The sequence below is a fragment of the Nipponia nippon genome, unplaced genomic scaffold (genome assembly GCF_047370975.1).
Source record: "Nipponia nippon isolate SJK-2023a ecotype South Korea unplaced genomic scaffold, ASM4737097v1 scaffold_1, whole genome shotgun sequence".
In the NCBI taxonomy this organism is placed as follows: Eukaryota; Metazoa; Chordata; class Aves; order Pelecaniformes; family Threskiornithidae; genus Nipponia; species Nipponia nippon.
Window position 1 is genome coordinate 1,907,642 of NW_028262290.1, and position 17,741 is coordinate 1,925,382.

The following is a 17,741-nucleotide window of genomic DNA, read 5'->3' on the forward strand; positions in this document are numbered from 1 at the left end:
CCCACATCAAGCCCTTCCCCAGCTAGTCTGCCGCCCCGACACCCCCAGCATGGTTTGATGGCCAGGATGGACCTGCACGCCCACCCATGCCCTGCAGCACCCCTGGGGACCACCACCACCACAGGGATACCCAGTCCCACGGAGCATCAGTTGGGTGCTTTGCCATCCTGCCCCCACCCACGGCACCCCACCGCCGTGCCTCACCTTCCGGGTGCTGCCGCTCTTCAGGGCTTGCAGGAGGACAAGGCCACTGTCCCCGTCCCCCTCTCCGCCGCCGGCCGGGCTCTCCTCCTCGGGGGGCATCATCTCCAGGGGCGAAGCATCCACGGGCTGAGAGGGGTGGGCCCGCAGCTGGGGGCTCCTGCCTGACCCCTCTGGGGCTCAGTGTCCCCTCCTTGGGCTGCTCTGGTTCTCCTGGCCTAACCCCACACTCTGCTAGCCCCTGGGCGGGGTTCAGAGCCCAGCCCTGTCCTGTCCTGGGTGGGGGGGTTAAACTAGCCCCCGTCCTCCGATGCTGCAAACCCCCATGCACCTAACAGCTGCCTAGATGCAAGCCCACAGCCTGCTTCCCCCCTTACAGAGCCACCCCAGCTGGGGGGCAAACCCCCACAGACCCCCTTGCAAGAGCTACCCCAAATGGGGGGGGGGGGGGGGTGAACCCTACAGACCCCCTTGCAAGAGCTACCCCAAATGGGTGGGAACCCCCCAAATCCCCTTTGTAGTGCTACCCCAGCTCTGGGGGGGGGGAACCCCAACAGACCCCCCTGCAGAAATACCCTAAATGGGCGGGGGGGGGGGGGGGGGGGCAAACCCCACAGACCCCCCTTGCAGACCTACCCCACTTGGGGAGGAGCACAGCCCAACAGACCCCCCCCTGCAGAGCTACCCCAAATGGCGGGAGGGGGGCAACCCCCCCAAGCTCCCTCACACAGACGCCCCAGCCAGGGAGCAAACCCCACAGCCCTACGAACCCCCCTCCCCCCGCACTGCCAGGGCAAACCCCGCGCCCCCCGGGTGAATCAAGCCCCGACCCCTCCGGCAGACGAGGCCCCCGCTCACCCCTCGGTGCCCCGCACGGCCCCGCCACTGAGGCGCTGCCGGCCAAAAGCGAACGCGGCGCCGGCCCCGCCGCCGAGCGGGGCATAAGCAGGGCGGCGGGGAGGGGCGAAGCGCGGTGAGGACCAATGGAAGAGGGGGACGGCGGGGATCGGCGGCGGCGCTGCCCAATGGGAGCGCGGGACAGGGAGAGGCGGGGGGGAGGAGCGCAGCGGCTCGGAGAGGGGAGGGGCGGGGGGAGGCTGTCGCCCGTGGCAACGGTGGGAATTAGAACGCCGACGACGTCACGGGCGGGGCGGGGCCTCGCGGGGCGCCGCGCCCCTCCCACCGCCACAGCTGGGCGCGCCCCACCCCCCGTACCACATCTGGGTGCGCGTCCGCTCCGCCCCCAGCCACATCTGGATGACCTCTCCTCCAACCAGGCGCCCCCCCCGTCCCCATCTGGGCGCTCCCCGCCCCCCCCCGCCCACATCTGGGCGCTCCCCTCCTTCAGACCCGACAATTCCAACCCCCCGCAACATCTGGGCTGCTGTGGCGGAGGAGTGCAATGAGGCAGCTCCCATCGTGCACCCCCCACCCAGCCAGCTCCAGCTGCCCTTCTGCCCCAGCGCTGTGCCCCAGGCGCTCCCCTCCCTGTGGGGGCCCACACCGTATCCCCCCCTCCCCCCCCCCAAATAAAAAAAACATCTGGATGGTGACACTGCAGCTCGCACAGCTGCCGGAGCAATTCTGCAACACCTGGGCCTGCCGTGCCTTGCCCTGCGATAGCCATTAAACGCTGCTCCTGTACAGCCCTGTACAAAATACAATATAGCATAAAAAATAATACAAAAGTAAATTAAAAAAATAAAATAAACCCCACTTTCTTACTGTTTCCAGCCAGATGCAGGCAAATCCTGCCCCACTTTCCCCACTCTGACCTGTCTTCTTAAGCCAGACCAGGAATTTTACTTTCGAGAACGGTCATAAAATAAGAGCCGGACCAGGCAACAGCGTCAAAGCCAGCAAAATTTTACGGAAAAGCGACCAGCGGTTGGAAAATTCCGACTCCCAAGATGCACATGGGACCCTAACATGGGATGCTGAGCTGGGCTGTCACCGGCGTGCGTCACCACAAAAATGTCCCTTAGTTTTTACCGGGGCCTGGCTTCATTTCTATAATGACATTAATGAGACCACGCTTGTGCATGATGAATCCTATTCACGTCAATAGGGCACGGGGAACACGGTGCAGATTCAGCTGTTTGAGGGGAAAAAAAATTAGCCTGGCATACATTAAACCTTTTATATTGCATGAATTTATTTTACAACTGCCTGAATGTATTAAAACATTTCCACTTTTCCCAGACGATTTTTCCTTGTCGGGGCTTCGAGGATTGCACGCGATCCCAGGGAAGGGAGTACGTTAGGAAGGACTTTTCTTTCCCTCTTGGAATTCCCAATCTGACAGGAGCCACTGGACTAGAAAAGCAAAATTACTATTTAATCCACGGTGTCACCAAACTGTGCAGGGACCCCATTTGCAGTCTGGTTTTCCCCAAGGATGAGCCAGACCTGCTTTGTGGTCCTCGTTTCCCCACTGCAGAGCCCTGGATGGAGCCATCCTGCTCCCATCTCTCCCATTCAGAAGAACACCTGCAAAGGGAAAATGTATAAAAATATATAAAACTTATTATTAAGAGGTTTAACCCAGGCTGTGCTTGGGCAGGACGTATAGACAAACTGGAGCTGGTTTAGGTCAGGAAAGGTTTCTCCCAGCTCACTCACCCTGCAAACCCCGTCGTTTCCCATCATGGACATCCCAACTGGTGCGGAGAGCTTGAGAGAAGCCTTCACCAAGCATCAGTGCTGAATAAATCTATATGGGACATAGGGTGAAAATAAAAGAAAATCAAATATACACCAGTCCCTGGCTTGGCAGAAGGCAGCTGAGAGCAAACAAGCCCCGACACGACAACGTTGTCCTCTCCTGCTCCCTGCCCCGGGGCAGGCTCCCATCCCTTGACAACTTTTACTCATCCAGCCAGAAAGGCGGCTTGGATGCCTTTTCCCCGGGTGGCGCAACGGGGATCAAAGAGGTTTTCCCCGGAGCCAGCCCTGCCTCCAAGGGTTTCCGCTCCCGGCCGCAAACTGGGTGGCACCTTCCCAGGGGAATGCGTGGCCCCGCTACTTGTCCCGGCCGGGGATCTCTGCATAGAGCAATCCCTTTTTTTGCTCCAAAATGCAGCCTTTTTGGGGAAAGCTCATGTTTCTTCCTACTGTGTAAAGCCCCCACAGACCCTTTGCACCAGCTCCTTCCCAGCAGCGCTGCTTGCACCAGGTTGAGGATGCTTGAGATGGTTTTGAGGCTCAGCTGCGTTGAGGTTCTTTGATGGCAACGGGGGCAGGTGAAAGCAATAGACTCACCTGCACGAATAGGGCTGGAGAGGAGTGGGTGAGTGCTTCAGGATGAGGGCTATAGACAGCAGTATCCAGCACCCTGCAGGATCTGGCCTCTGCACCCAGAGTCTTGGCTCAAAGACTTCTCTAAATCCAACCATGGGGCTCTGCTGGGTAAGAGGCAGCTGAGAAAGACTGAATTTTAGGACTAATGTTGTCATATGATTTAAGAGGGGATATCTCCTGGAAGGTAGATTTCCCTAAGCAGTTTTTAAAGCGATGTGTTTGGCCCAGTCTGCCACCTGAGCAGTGCAAAGTATTTTCCCCCTAGCAGGTCTCTGTGCCAAGGAGATGCTGGCTAGGGGTTCTCCTCAAATTCAGCTTTTGGGCTAAAACTTCATTTCCCAGGGTGCATCTTGGGCTGGGAGCCTCCAATTAGGGCTGAGGGAGTCTTTAAATAAGCTGCCTGTAGGGGGGTATTGCCCTTAGGGAGGCAGCTGGGAAAGGACTGAGGTCTTCTCCAGTCTGGGTGGCTTTGAGGGAGCATGCCACCCTTCACTGAGTGAGTGTGGTCCCACTGGCAGCTGTAAGTGCTTACGGCTCGGCAAAGGCTGGTAAAATATGGAAGTTTTCAATATGTTTTCTACTCCTTGCAAAGTTTGCAGGATGTTTTGTGGTGTTTTGTAGCTTCTCTCCTTGAAAAGTCCCCTTTTCTTTCCTCAGTGGTGAAGGTTCCCCATGGATGGGGACCACCTTGGCGTTGTTTGAATATGATGTTTATTTCTTGCATTTTCTGAGGCCTTGAGTTTCCAGGGGGAGCAGGGATCTGAGGGGGTCTGGCTGCTCCAGCCATGAGAAGGAGAGGAGAGGTGATAGCTGGGTGATGGTGGCCCAGCTGCCTGCTTTGGTGGGGGGAGTCAATATCTCAATTTTGCTTTTGTCTCTTTGCTGTGTTTTATTATTTCCCATTGTAGTGGCTTTCTGGGTGTAATTAGGACCTGGATAATGTGTGCTGCATACTCTGGGCTGCTCTGAGGGTGCAAATCCAACCCAGCACATGACCCTCATCTACCTATATGGACCTATGAATTCCTATGCTATTTGGGGGGGCTTTCCTTTTGTTTTAGCAACAATTTTATTTTTACCACCCCCAAGTGAGCTCAAGACTTTTCCATTTGATGTTCTGCTTGGGTCCTTGTTAAAGCTGAGCTTAATGCTGTGGCTATCTGCAAACTTCAGGGTTGAGCTGTGGACTGAGCATCTATTGGGGTTTCCCTGAGTGCAAAACTGGTGTGCTACTGGCCATATGTTGTCTCCATCTTGTTGCAGTGGCCATCCTCAGGGACATTGCCTTAACCCCGTGCCATATATCGAAGACCTAGTAGGTGACGCAGCCATGGGGGTCTCAAGGGCCGGTGGGGTGAAGAACAGCAGCAGCAGGTGGGTACTATGAGGCATGGCAGGGGATTTGGGGGGGCCTCTAGCATTATGTTATCGCACTTATTGCAGCTGGCTCTTATGGGCAGCTCAGCCCTAAAATGGTCAGCAGGGAAATCCCTCCAAATTTCCTTTTGGAAGCCCTTTTTTTTTGGTGCTGCTGGACATAAGGGTTAGGCAGTGCAGCAGCATGCTATGGCTTATTTTCCCCACCAAGAGGTTTGCTGCAGGTGTTGCCTGCTTGGCCTCGGTGGGATGAATTTGCTCTTGCCCCCAGGAAGCGAAAGAGCGAGTCAGAAAAGGGGCAGGAGGTGCCAAAGGTGCCGAGGGGAAAGGCTGTGAAGAAGGAGCCAGAGGAAACACCATGCACGGTGCAGGTACCAGCCAGCTCTCTCCATGCCTGGGCATTGGGGTGACCCTTGTGACTGTCCCCAATGTTTTTTTGGGCATCAGATTCACTCCATGAACTTCCTTCTCTCTTATACCACTCTGTACTGATGTGCAGCCCCCTGTGGTAAAAGGGAAGAAGAAATTGCCCAAAGTCAAGGAGAAGCCACTGCAGGAAAACATCATCAGCAGGTAACTCCTTGGCTGGATGGGGGGGCTGATGGTGGCAGCCAGGGAGGAGATGGCATCAGTGGGGCTTTGCCCCTGCTATGCTGGGGTTCCCCATCTGGGTTCACTCCAGGAACACCATGTCCAACTCTGCTCTCCTTGTGCTGCTTTGATTATCAAAAAGGTTTTTTAATTGGGAAAAACTTGTGTTCCTTCTCTGTCTCCTTTTTGGCCAAGAAGCTCTCTAAAGCAAGAGGGTGCAGAAGGGAAAGGTCTCGGCGCGAGCCTGCGGGATGGGATCCCAGCAGAGGAGGGAGCTGCATCTGGGTTGGTACGTAGCAGTCTCTGCACTGAAGGGTTAAGGAGCACTCGTGGTTTGTTCTCAGAGGAGCTGTGAGGATGGTGTCCTACAACTTGTGGTTGTGTGTGAGCCCCTAAAAGGGATCCTTTGAGCATCTTGAATTAAATTAAAGAGTAAATTGCCTAAAGCTCATGTGCCCCACTAGCAGATAGATGCATGTGGCATTGGGGTTGAACCAGTCATATTTTGGTCTTGAACCAAGAGTGCAAGCTGGCGTTAACAGGGAGTACCAGGACACAGGTGACTCCATTGCTTCCCAAGCACAAGGTTGGGATTGGTTTCATCCTGACAGCATTCCTTTCTGAAGCATTTGGTCTTCACTGCTGTTCTTGGGATGGTGCTGGAGAGCACAGATCCTGGCTGATTCCCTGTATATTGTGCTTTGCCCACGCTGACATATTGCACTCGTCCTCTTAGCGTGTAAAACCAGCAGAGGTGCATTTTCCCTTCCCCATGGTGAATCTCCATCCCTCTTGCAAAGAGTGTCCAAAATGTCAGCAAACTCTCTTGGATGGATGTTATCGGAGCTCCAATCTTGAAACCCCCCGAGGGTGCCTGTGGTCGGTGTCCTGGTATTGCTGGCGTTCCTGGTGTAAGTGCCAGGCATTTGCATGCAGGATTTTTTTTTTTAAGATCATGGCTGGCTGCTCCTGAATTTACCAACCTGATTTTTGACAGCAGCTGAAGGATTGTGAATTGAAGAGCAGGCGTATTCCCAGGGAACGAAAGTATATATTGTCATAACCAACCTATAATTAACTCAGTTTTTTTCCCCCTTAATGAGTTAACCTAGCAGCTTTTTAGCAGCAGGTTTCAAGAAAAATCCCTGTGTGGTTTTGGCCTCCCTTGAAAGCCTTTGAAAGAGAAACTTGGGGAAGTCAGAATTTATAACGAGAACCTCGATGCCTGGCAAGTGTTGGGTGAAGCTGGGATGGGTTTCAGGGTGCTGCGTGGTTAGACGTAGCCTTGCACGCCCAGGAGCAGAAGAGCCTGGCTTCAGCTTTGAAAACAAGTGTGCAGTGTGATAATATTTCTGGTGACCACCATAGGTTAGCTCTTGGGGCTTTGTTTGAGTCCCCTCTGAGCTAATTTTCTCCTAAGTCCTGTCCCCATTTTCCCTGTGCTTTGCTTTTTCTTTCTCCTTGCTCTTCTCTTCCTTGCCCTCTGTTCACCCTTGTTGTATTTCCCACCCCGTGGCTTTGCCCCACACCTCTCTTTCCCCCTTGCCATCTGCTACAAGGGTTACTTAATCTTCTAAGGACCAAGCTGGTGCGGATGCATATAAGCTGTCATTTGATCCACCTTTGTGTTGGAGCGCTCCCATCCCTTCTGCTGTTCTGGACTGCTGTCCCCAATAGCAGCAATGCAACTAATGAGCAGGTGGTTGAGGAGGGGTAATAGTTTTCATGTGTTTGCTCTGTAAAATACCTTTTCAGTGTTGTCAGAAGTAAGACAGGGATTTCCTAACCCCATAAAACCTCAAAGCTTTCCTCATGCTTGGAAAAGCCTGCTGTTTTGAGCTCCTGGTTTCTAGCCAAGGTGGCTGAGGAAGGGGAAGGCGATGTCAATTGAACATAGGTACTGTGGCCTGGCTGGCTGCCATCGGGGGGCTGAGTGGTTGCTTGGGGGTGATGCTCCTGTTGGGGTACCCGTGCCAGCTAACCTCTCCCAGATCAACACTGTTAAAATCTTTCAGGAAGAGACTGAATCAACCCTCCACCAAGGGCCATCAGTGGGGCTGAAAGATTCTTCAAGGTAAGTTGGGCCACTTTCTGAATGCTTTTTGCTCAGAGAGCTGGAAATTTGTCCTTTCTCTTCTTGCCATGGGGTTGCACAGCCCTGGTTTTCCCTCCTGTATCACTGAGACCACCCTGCTGCTCACGCCTTCACTGGGCAGCTTGGCCACGTCCTGGTGTCTTCAGTGACCTTAAAGCTTGCCAAAAACATCACAAGTGGAATTTGGGGCTCCATCCTGGGATTTGAGGGTGGAGAGGGAGGATCCTGATCCCTTCCAACCTCCCCAAGGATGCTCGAGTCAGCAGGACGCGATCGCTCAGATGCACATACCTACATAAATGCAGAGGTAGGCGGTGGGGAAATGCTAGTGGGGACAACCAGCCTTGCAAAGCCTGGGAAAAGGGTGTTTCTTTTCCTCACCCCATGCTAGATCTGAGCAGAGATAGGAAGCTGAATTCATAAAGCTGTCCCTTAGCAGGCTAATCCTCTCTGTGTCTTAGAGGCAGGGGCTTTCATGTCCGGTGAGAGGCCTCTAATAAGACCTTTTGGGGAAGGAGCCGATCCCAAAAGGTGGTAGGACTTGACCTTCTGAGTCATGAATCTGCTGGTGCTTCGCTGCTAATGAGATTGGAGGGGCTCAGCATGTTTTGCTGGGCCGTTTGCCCTAATGAGTTTAGTGAAGATTGTGTAATGTGTGCTCCGGCTGTGCGGAAAAAGCATCCAGCCCCTGTTTTTTTGGGAACTTGCTGCCTCCATCCCAAAGAGGCTCGAAGGCTTTCTGAGCCCTGCATTGCTCCGATGTCCCACAGCCTGATAACTTAGCATCAGCCTAAACGATCTGTTAGAAAAGGGCCAAAATCTCCCCTTCTGTTGTAGGAATATTGCCTGTGGGATGTTTTGGCTAAAAGCAGAAATTGTGGCTCTCCTCTCTTTGTGCTTACCTGGACATGCAGGAGAGCCATCGCCACCATCCTTGGGAGGAGAAACGTGGCTTCCCAGCTCCTTCCTAGGTGGCATCAGGGCAGCTGACCACGCTTTCAAACTGATCCTGTGGAGGGGTGCCAGGAGGGGGGAAAGGCAGGCAATGGGCCTGACCCATGGGCTGGTGCAAGGACCTGAGCTCAGCTCCAAGCTTGTCTGGCATGGGCTGGAGGAATGTGGCTCTGGTTGCTTTTTCACCTGCTGTCCTGACCTGCTGGCCTGGATAAGTTTGGGGTTTTTTTGTGGTGGTGCTGATTGCAAGCTGGGGATGTGATGCTCTGCAGCCTAGTGGGCATCTCAGTTGGGAGGTGGCAATGACCAAGCAGGGACAGCCCCAAGTTTCCCTGTGGGCAAGGGGACACCATCACTTCAACCCTGTGGAGATGTAAGCTCAACCTACAAGATGTAGGCTTGGTTTAGGCTGTGCATACTACTCCCTTGTTCATCTCTTGCTTTGCTTTTCTGGAACATGAGCAACTCAAAGATGAGGTTCCCAACTCCATGCCTGGCTTGGAGAAGCCTTGAGAGAAAGTATTTTATAGAGCAGGTTGGTGCTTTATAATGTTGCATGTCCCACAGAGCTCTGACCACCTTGCTGACCAAGGAAACATTCCTGTGTTCCCCACCCATAATCCTGGTGGCGGAGGTCATGGATCTGGATGTTTCTGGTCCTGCAGCTTGTTGGGGAAGGACACAGCTTCATCATCACATCACGCCAATGCTCAGGCTGCCTCCTTGAGAGAGGAGAGTGGGGGACCTTGTCCCCACAGTCCTAGGAGATGTGTCTCATCACAAGGTTTCTTCCTCCAGTGTGTCCACGATGCTCAGCCTGATGCAATCACTGTCCTGCTTTCTGTTGGTGCTGCCAAACCTTGCAAACCTGTCCCCTTCTCTGGGCAGAGGTGTCCCTGGGGACGTTTTCCTTGAGGACTTCCCCATTTGGTCTGGAGACCTTGTGGTCCTGCTCATTTGAGCTTCATCATCCCATAAATTGCAACGTGGGGCCAGTTCCTATGGGGGCCGGTCACTGCTGCTTTGGGGTGTTTCCATCCATTGCAGGACCTGGAGTGCTACCATCCTTGAAGGGAAACATGGGATCATTTTGGGGCGATCCCCTAATTTTACATGTAAGAGGTGGAGGCTGCTGCTCACCCATGCAGTAAGAAGTGGCTGTGCTTTTGTTGTAGGTCACAGCACAAACCCCAGAGAGCAGGACCTGCAGTGGGATGTCTGCTCTCAGCAACCAAGGCTGAAGTTGAGGTAGGAAACCCAGGGGGGACTGTCACCCCCTGGACCCGACCCTGCATGGGGCACATCCCTTAACACCTTCTCCATGTGCCTGGGCTTTGGGATAATTGCTCTCCTTTCCCAGCTTCAACCTTTCTTCCCTTCTGGCTGCTTCCCACAGGTCCCAAAGCCAAGTGATGGTGTTGCTGGTGGAGCTGCATCCCTTTCTGGAGAGCCTGGGGCTTTGGAGATGGATGTGGCCACCACTGCTATGAGGGAGGGTGAGGAGAAGGAGCTGGACCCCCCTGTCCCACAGCAGCGAGGGGATGCTCAAGACCTGAAAAGGAAAAAGGACAGAGAGAAGAAGCAAGAGCAAAGGAAGCAGCAGGAAAAGAGATTGCTGAGAAAAGGAGGGAGCAAGAAGGATGAATTTGAGGAAAGTCCTGGGGATGTGATGGAGGGCATCGAGGAGGAAAGTGCTGATGGGGGCAGGAATCGGGCAGCGGGACGTTGCAGAGCCAAGCGAGGGAGCAGCAGCACCCAGGGACAGGGTGATGGGAGGCAAAAGCAGAAGGGGAAAGCAGAGAAGCGCAAGAAGGTGAAAACAGAGGGGGAGGAGAAGATGGGGAAGAAAAAAATAAAGAAGGAAAAAATGTTGGAAGAGGAGCAAGAGCTGGAGAAGACAGATGAGAAGGAAGGAGAGAAAGGAGTGGGAGATGAAGTGGAGGAGAGAGATGGGGTGGGAAAGGAAAGCAAAGATGGGAAAGGAGTAAAGGAGGAGGAAGAGGAGGTAGATGAGAAAGGGGATGAAAGATGGGGAGAGACCCAGAGCACAGAGATTGGGCAGAAGGTGAAGGAGGAGGAGGAGGCAGGGAAGGGAGATGTGCCAGGAAAAGAGAAAAAGCGGAAAATGAAGGAGAAAGAGCCAGAGAGGGAAATGAAAGAGAAGAGGAAGAAGAGCAAAGAGAAGAGTGAAGAGGAGAAGACCCCGGGGAAAACCCACAAAAGGAAACCTAAGGAAGAAGGAAAAGAAAAGAACAACAAAAAGGCTAAAAAGGAGGATAAAGAGGAAGAAAAAAGGGAGGCGGAAAACAAGTGGAAATGGTAAGTGTCCTGTGTGCCTGTGGGCAGGTCTAACACTAAAGCAATTGGGGTTTTACTTTTATTTCTTAGGGTAAAACTGTGAATATTCTTTTTTTTTTATTACTACTTTTTAACTACTCGGCTGTATTTTCTGAAGCCTTGAACTCAGCACTCTCGTCAGGAGGAAGTGGATGAGAGATAACAGGAGGTCCTGAATACACAATAGTATTTGTACAATTTTTTTTATTCTTGTAACAGTATATACAATATATATTCCTCCTGAACTGGCTTTGCTGGTGCCTAGCCAGGGAAGGGAGATGCTTATGGCTGGTGGAAGGAGATGATCTGCACAACCCCCTGTAATAAAACAGTTTCCAAGACAGCGAGAGTTGAAGAGGATATAAAAGGGCTGTATTTTTCCCCCGCTTTGCAGCAGTTTTTGGATGATCCAGGCAAGCTTTTTGGCAGGAGAGCATTGGGAAAGGATGTATAAGTGGGGCTGATGGATGTTGTATTTTTTTTTTGAGGTGGCAGGGAACAGTGGCTTTAGCCACGCGGTGTCACTCTCTCCCGGAGCACCCCAATATTTGGGGCAGAGAAGGAGCATTTAGGGGGCTGGATGCTTTGGAGCCTGTTGCAAACCTGGGCTGCAGGGAGCTGCTAGGGTGTTATCCCAGCCGGGGATGCCCATGGGTGCCTGGGCCTTTCGGACAGCTCTTGTGGGGTACAGGGTGGCACGAAAAGTGGGACTATGCAGCTTTTTTGCTATATAACACCTTGTCTGGGGGGCCGGAGACTGGCATGGAGGCGAGAGGCCGGTACATAGCATCAGCTCCATTTGCAGCAATTTTGCCCCGAAACACGTGCAGGACTACATTTCCCATGAGGCTGCACTGCCTTGGCACGTGGGGAGTGCCACAATCTGGACTGCTCGGATGCAGTGGTGGCTCCTCATGGCAATGCCTTGGGCATCACCACCACCATGCCCTGGTGGGTAGCGGGGTGCCGGGGCAAGATGGTTGGGGTGACCTGGGCATCCACCAGCCTCGCTGTCTCTGTGGGTGGTCGGTGGCATGTACCGGCGTCTCTCCTCGTTGCTTAGCCGCAGGGTCTATCATCCCCAGCTCATCCCCATTTGCCTCCGACCAGGTTCGGGGGGCTGCAGCAGGTGAGTGCGAGCGATGCTCTGCCGGGATGGGACAGCGCATGGGTTTGGGAGGAGAGACGGAGCCCTCGCAGCACCCTGCGGATCACCCTTGCATCTCGGAGACAGGCAGCTGCTTTCAGCCAAGTTTTCTGTAGCTTGTTGATTTTCCTTTAATACCTTTTTTCTATGTTTTTCTGGCACAATGAACCTTTTGATGCGATTGATTTATTCCACCCCGCTTCCCATGGGGAGGAGGAAGGTCAGAAATACTTCCGGGGCACTGCTGAGCAAGAAACACAAGGGTTTTCTTCTCTTGGGTGAAATCTTGCTGTGTTTTCCCAGCAATCCCCATTCTCCCGGTGATGCTGGGATTAAGGGGCCAGTGCCAGCCTGGCTGGTGCTGAGCCACAGGATGCAGATCTCTTGCCTGTCCCATGTACTGCCATCAGTAAACACTTCTCCAGTGGGCTTCTTGTGCCCCTGACCTGGGTTATTTTTTTTAATGTTATTCCTTTGCTCTTCAGGGTGGGTGTCTTCATTATTTTATTACTTTTTTTCCTTTTAAATTTTTTTAAAATCATCGTTTCTCAGCTAAGGCTTGTGGTGACTTTAAAATCCTAATTGCTCTGCAAGGAGGAGAGGTGCTTTAAGATTTTATTTGCATTAAGATCATAGGTATAAGTAGTATGGGGTGGTGGTCTCCTAGCCATGAATGTGCTGTGTTGTGAGCTCCTCCTCTGGAATATGCACGTGAGCTTTTCTTGTGTGCTTTTAAAATTAAAAAAAAAAAAATGCCGTGAGGTCTGGGGAGGAAAGGGGGGAGTGTTTTAGCCCTTGCAGCCTCTTTGGTGTGAACTGAGAAACCTTTGCGGCTGTCCCCATGGATTTGGCTGACCCATCCATCCTTTTGCTCTCCCCCTGTGTTCCTCCATGTCACTGCACTGAGAATGTCCCCCTTCTCAAGACACCTCTCCCTGGGTTGCATTGCAGTCTTCCTTGTTTGAAAGAATGGGGAAACTGAGGCAGTAGCAGACACAATAGGATTTCACCTGGGTTTTGTGGCAACCCTTGCTGCTCAAAGGGTATCCTCCTGGTGTGACCTTGGGAGAAGGTCCCAGTGCCCAGGGTGGGGATGGTCTCACGAGTCCCTGTGCATCTGTCCCAGGTGGGAAGAGGAGAAGAAAGAAGACGGGGTAAAGTGGATGCAACTGGAGCACCGAGGACCCTACTTTGCCCCCCTCTATGAGCCGCTGCCTGATGATGTGCAGTTTTATTACGATGGTATGTCTGCCTTGTGATGGGACCTGGGGCATGTGGAGTTGTCCTCTGCACAGCTGAAGAGCCAGTGTCTCCTCTTGTATGAAGGGGGAAGTATTGCAGACTACAAATTATTAAAGGGCCTAAATATCCCATTGGATAAAGCCTGAACTGTGGGTTAAAGCTGGAGGGTTTTGCACATTGTAGGAGTTATGGGGTTACTGGGGAGCTAATGAGCCCCTGACAGTTGCAGGGTGCTTCATGCATCCCATCCATGCAGAGCACCCTGGGCAGGGTGACAGCTCCCGTGTGGCTGCCTGCAGCTGGTTTTAGGATGCTGTAATGCAACCACGTGTGGATCTGGGACTTGCACCTCTGCTCACAGCCTCTCTTGGCCATGGGGCATGCAGTGGTCGGGCTGGACCCTAAGTTTCTCAAGGGGAAGAAATGCATCTTGACGCTGTTGCCTGAAGTCCCTGTGTACCTCTTGCAAAGATGGACTGGGGGAAGAGGGGAAAGAAACATTTTTTTTTTTTTTTTTTTCCTCATTAAGATGCTTTGGGGTTTGAGCTTTAAGTCAGCTTATGCACAGTTTCACTGCAAGCTGGGAAAATGCAGTTTTACTTTTGATGAGAGGTACAGTTTGCCTGTCCCATGGCCTCAGTGACTGATGTGTTGCTTGTCCTCTAAGACATTGTAGGCTTTGGCTGGATTGCTCCAAGCTTTTGGTCACAGCTCCCCATGTTGTCCCCACAGCCACCACACATTGCCTTACAGCAACTCAGTGCAGCAGTGAACGGGCTGAGAGATTGGCAGGGCAGGGCAGGTCTCTGCTGTCCTTGGTTCCCCACCATGCCTGCTGGGCTCTTTTCTCCTCCCACTCTCGGCTGCATCCCTGAACTGTTTTCTGATAGATCAAGGGAAAGGAGGAAAGAAGGACCATGGGGCTTGACCAAGGGATGCTGGAGGTGGAAGAGGACTGCAGTCCCATGGGGTCTTGGTCCTCCTCAGCCCCCTCAGTGGAGCTTCCTATACCTTGTGGGTTTTTTACAGTAGAAAAAAAAAGGCTAATTTGGGGAAATGAGGTGTCTGGCAATGCTGTCACCAGAGGGCACTGCTGGGACATCGATGGGGATATTTGAGAATTTTTTTGGCTCAGTGAGGAGGAGCCCTAGCAGCTCTATGTAGTCCTGCATAGGGTTTGGACTTTCTCTGTGGCCTCTGAGCTGTTGGAGACCCATCTGTGTGTTGTGTGCGTCTAGGGTGGTGGCTTTGGCCTGGGATCTTGGGTGAAGTTGGCTTGATTGCTAAAAGGTGTCACCGTTCCTGGATGAAAAAGTGTTTGTGGACAGGCAACAACCTCAAGTAGGAAGGGACCATGGCTGAGCTGGTGTATGTAGGCTGTCATGGGGTTGCTATAAGGCTGTGACCCACCATGCCCTGTAGTTCAGGTGGAGATCAGGAACCCCAAAAACCAGAGCAGCTGGTGCAGGTAGGATTGAACCACCCCCTGGAGCTCTGCAGGGTGCTCTTCCTGAAGCTTGCCTAGAAAAGCTCTTTCAAAGTATTGGTTTCCTAGGAAAAGCCAAGATGTTCCTTGGATTCACTAGACTTCATTGCTTTAGCCAAAGAGCTCAGGAGAGGATGGTGGCTTTGCCACCTCCAAGAAATGAGCCAAGATCTACTGGACAACCATGAGAAGCTCTTGGATCTGTATCTGTTGCACAAATCTCAGCTTTGAGCTTCCCCTGATTGTTCCATCTGAAGGGAAAGTATTTGAGATGAAACCTCTCCAAGTGGCATCCTGGCTACTCAGCATGGTCCCGGAAGTGATCGTGGTCAGAAAACAAACCTTTCTGTGTTGTCCTGTGGAGCCAGAAGTTTGGGACTCATCATGGCATGGTGGCTGCTGAAAGCCCTGTGGGTCAGTGACCTTAACATAAATCAGGATTTCCACTCTCCTGGAAAAGAAAATTAAGCATGTGATTGCAGGTGGGCTGCAGCAACATCCTGCTGTGCAAGTGCTGTGGGTATTGATCCTCAGATGAGGCTGTGCCTGGTGCAGGGGGGTGCTGAAGTCTTGCTAGTGTCTGTTCTGACCCTTTGTCCCTGTTTTGGCACTGCGTTGAGCATGGGGACTTGCCAAACAACTGCCTGGGGCTGCGGGGTTGGGCTGTCCACATAACTGATGCTAAAGGTCCTCTCCCCCTTCCTAGGCAAACCCCTGAAGCTGAGCCTGGCCACGGAGGAAATTGCCACCTTCTATGCCAAAATGCTCGATCATGAATACACAACCAAGGAGATCTTCCAGAACAACTTCTTCAATGACTGGAGGAAGGTACCTTCCCTGTGAGGGCTTCCTTGCTGCCTGTCTGCATTAAACACTCAGCATAAAACTGTCATGCCCAGGCAGACCCTAGGCTGCTGTGTGGGACGGAGAGGATGAGGTTTTTTGTGGCTTAGTTCTTTATTTATAATAATATAATTATGAGTTTCTAAGTTATATGATTTATTTCCTTGCTGCTTGTGGGTTTGGACTGGGGCTCGCTGTCTGCAGCATCCTTGAGGGCTTCGTGTTGGCACTTGTGCTCCCTAGGAAAGCAGGTGCTGGCTCTTGCGAAGAGCTTCCCAAATGGTTTGGGGCACGTGTCCCTCTGAAGGATTAACCTCATGGTCCCATAGCACCACGGCTCAGTCCCCAAACAAAAGCAAGACCCCTACTAGGCCAAGTTTACATGCTCCCAAATACCTTTGGTGCTGCTTCTGCAGTCCCTGCAAGCTGCTTGCAGCCATGCTTGGGGACCGCTTGTTTCCACAGCAGAGGTTAGAGGTTGCTCCACTGCAGAGCTGGCTTTGTTTTGCTTCTCTGTGGGTGCAGGCTCAGGTGTCCAGAGGTAGCCTGGCCTCCTACCATGGCAGCTTTGTCTGCCCTTGGGTGGATGTGGCTAGGATAGCTGGGGTGGCTGCTTCCTTCTGATTTTTCTGAAGAACTGGCATGTGGGTCTCTATTTCCTTTTCTGTGAAGGACAGGCATAGGTAGCAGCCCTGTGCAGAGTCAGTTTTGCCTCCTGGCTTTACCCAGCCTCTCTCATCTCTTGCTCAGGAGATGACCTTAGAGGAGCAGAAGATAATCAAGGACCTGGACAAGTGTGACTTCACGGAGATCCACAAGTACTTTGTGGACAAAAGTGAGGCACGGAAAGCACTCTCCAAAGAGGAGAAGCAGGTGAGGACTGTTTCTTATGATGCCTGGGGCTGGCTGATAATTTTTGAGACCAACTTGGGGTATTTTGGCTACTGCTTGTCGTCTTTCCTGGTGTTATGCCCTGACCTGGGACCTCTTTGGCCTTTGGACCAGCTCTGTCTCCTTGACCATCACACCCCTCTTCATTAAGTTTATCTGCAGATGCTGCGTGTTTCATGGCTTTGCAGGATACCAGTCATCCTTGGACCACAGTTTGGGGTCCTGCCCTGTCCAGGGGATGGTGGACCTTGCTAAGGGTCTGGTGGCATCCAGGCTTGTTCTGTCAGCATATCATGCTGCGACAGCATCACTATTTGTAAAGTGGGTGGAGATGAGCCATTTGTTGGGAGTGGACTTGGACCGATGCTCACCTCTTCCCCCAACCCTTTGAGCTCTGCCTTTCCAGCCTTGCTTTCTCCATGGAAAGGAGGGTAGTGATGGGCAGACACAAGTCATAGGGTTTTGGTTTAATCCTGTGGGGTGATGGTGGGATGGTGCTCATTTCAGAAACTGAAGGAAGAGGCAGATAAGATCCAGGAGGAGTATGGGTACTGCATCCTGGATGGGCACCGGGAGAAGATAGGCAACTTCAAAACTGAGCCACCGGGGCTGTTCCGTGGACGTGGTGACCACCCCAAAATGGGCATGCTGAAGAAGAGGATCATGCCAGAAGATGTTATCATCAACTGCAGCAAGTGAGTTGCCACGGGAAGAGCTGAGCTGCTTTCGGGACTGGGGTAAACACCACATCTCCTCTGCCCCAAGTTGCTGTGGGGTTTTGTTATCTCCTACAGTCACTGCTTTGCACGCTCTCAGGCTTGAACTCACTGGAGCCCTTCTATCACCTCCTGGTGACCTCCAAATAACTGCTTTGCAGATAGGTCTGACTTTCAGTTTCTCTGTGGATGTACAGTGGCCAGGGAGGCTGTTCAGCAGCTACCATATCTCACTGGTGCCTGCGCTGTTCACCTAACATCAACTGCAAACACTGCAGTACTCCTATGGCTGCTCTGAAGAAGGGACAACTGTACTCCTTCTCCTGTGCTCCTCTTCCAAACAAGCCATTGCTCCTCATTTTATGGGTTCCCCATGCTGGCTGGAAGCATCAGGATCCTCACTGGAGGGAGGAAAAGCAGTGACTGGGTTAAGAGCATTTGCTCTCTAAGTTACGTGAGTTGGCTTGGTCTTAAACCATCCATATGGAGACCTTGTGGGCTTGATTCAAAACATTCCCCACCAGCCCACCAGGTTCTCCCACTGTCCCCAGCATCTGAAGG

General features: G+C 52.5%; 2 protein-coding genes across 10 annotated transcripts in view; one reads left to right on the top strand and one right to left on the bottom strand.

The window, feature by feature from the left end:
* Positions 1–1,028, bottom strand: part of RHPN1 (rhophilin Rho GTPase binding protein 1) — a 31,229-nt gene extending 30,201 nt beyond the window's left edge. The window contains exon 1 of one of the 2 annotated variants that reach the window (XM_087738251.1): positions 205–1,028. In XM_087738251.1, the coding sequence (XP_087594377.1) occupies positions 205–306 (102 nt within the window). In that variant the 5' untranslated portion in view covers positions 307–1,028. The remainder of the gene's footprint in view (positions 1–204) is intronic. The other variant, XM_087738304.1, reaches the window with a different exon arrangement.
* A 2,492-nt stretch (positions 1,029–3,520) lies between these two features.
* Positions 3,521–17,741, top strand: part of TOP1MT (DNA topoisomerase I mitochondrial) — a 34,227-nt gene continuing 20,006 nt past the window's right edge. Inside the window, exons 1-12 of one of the 8 annotated variants that reach the window (XM_087738699.1) lie at positions 3,521–3,609; positions 4,765–4,875; positions 5,150–5,249; positions 5,378–5,451; positions 5,668–5,758; positions 7,461–7,543; positions 9,694–9,766; positions 9,915–10,837; positions 13,129–13,244; positions 15,437–15,558; positions 16,324–16,446; positions 16,972–17,159. In XM_087738699.1, the coding sequence (XP_087594825.1) occupies positions 4,832–4,875; positions 5,150–5,249; positions 5,378–5,451; positions 5,668–5,758; positions 7,461–7,543; positions 9,694–9,766; positions 9,915–10,837; positions 13,129–13,244; positions 15,437–15,558; positions 16,324–16,446; positions 16,972–17,159 (1,937 nt within the window). In that variant the 5' untranslated portion in view covers positions 3,521–3,609; positions 4,765–4,831. Of the gene's footprint in view, positions 3,610–3,935; positions 4,050–4,764; positions 4,876–5,149; positions 5,250–5,377; positions 5,452–5,664; positions 5,759–7,460; positions 7,544–9,693; positions 9,767–9,914; positions 10,838–11,738; positions 11,985–13,128; positions 13,245–15,436; positions 15,559–16,323; positions 16,447–16,971; positions 17,160–17,741 lie in introns of those variants that run through there. The other 7 variants (XM_087738620.1, XM_087738539.1, XM_087738381.1 and 4 more) reach the window with 7 other exon arrangements.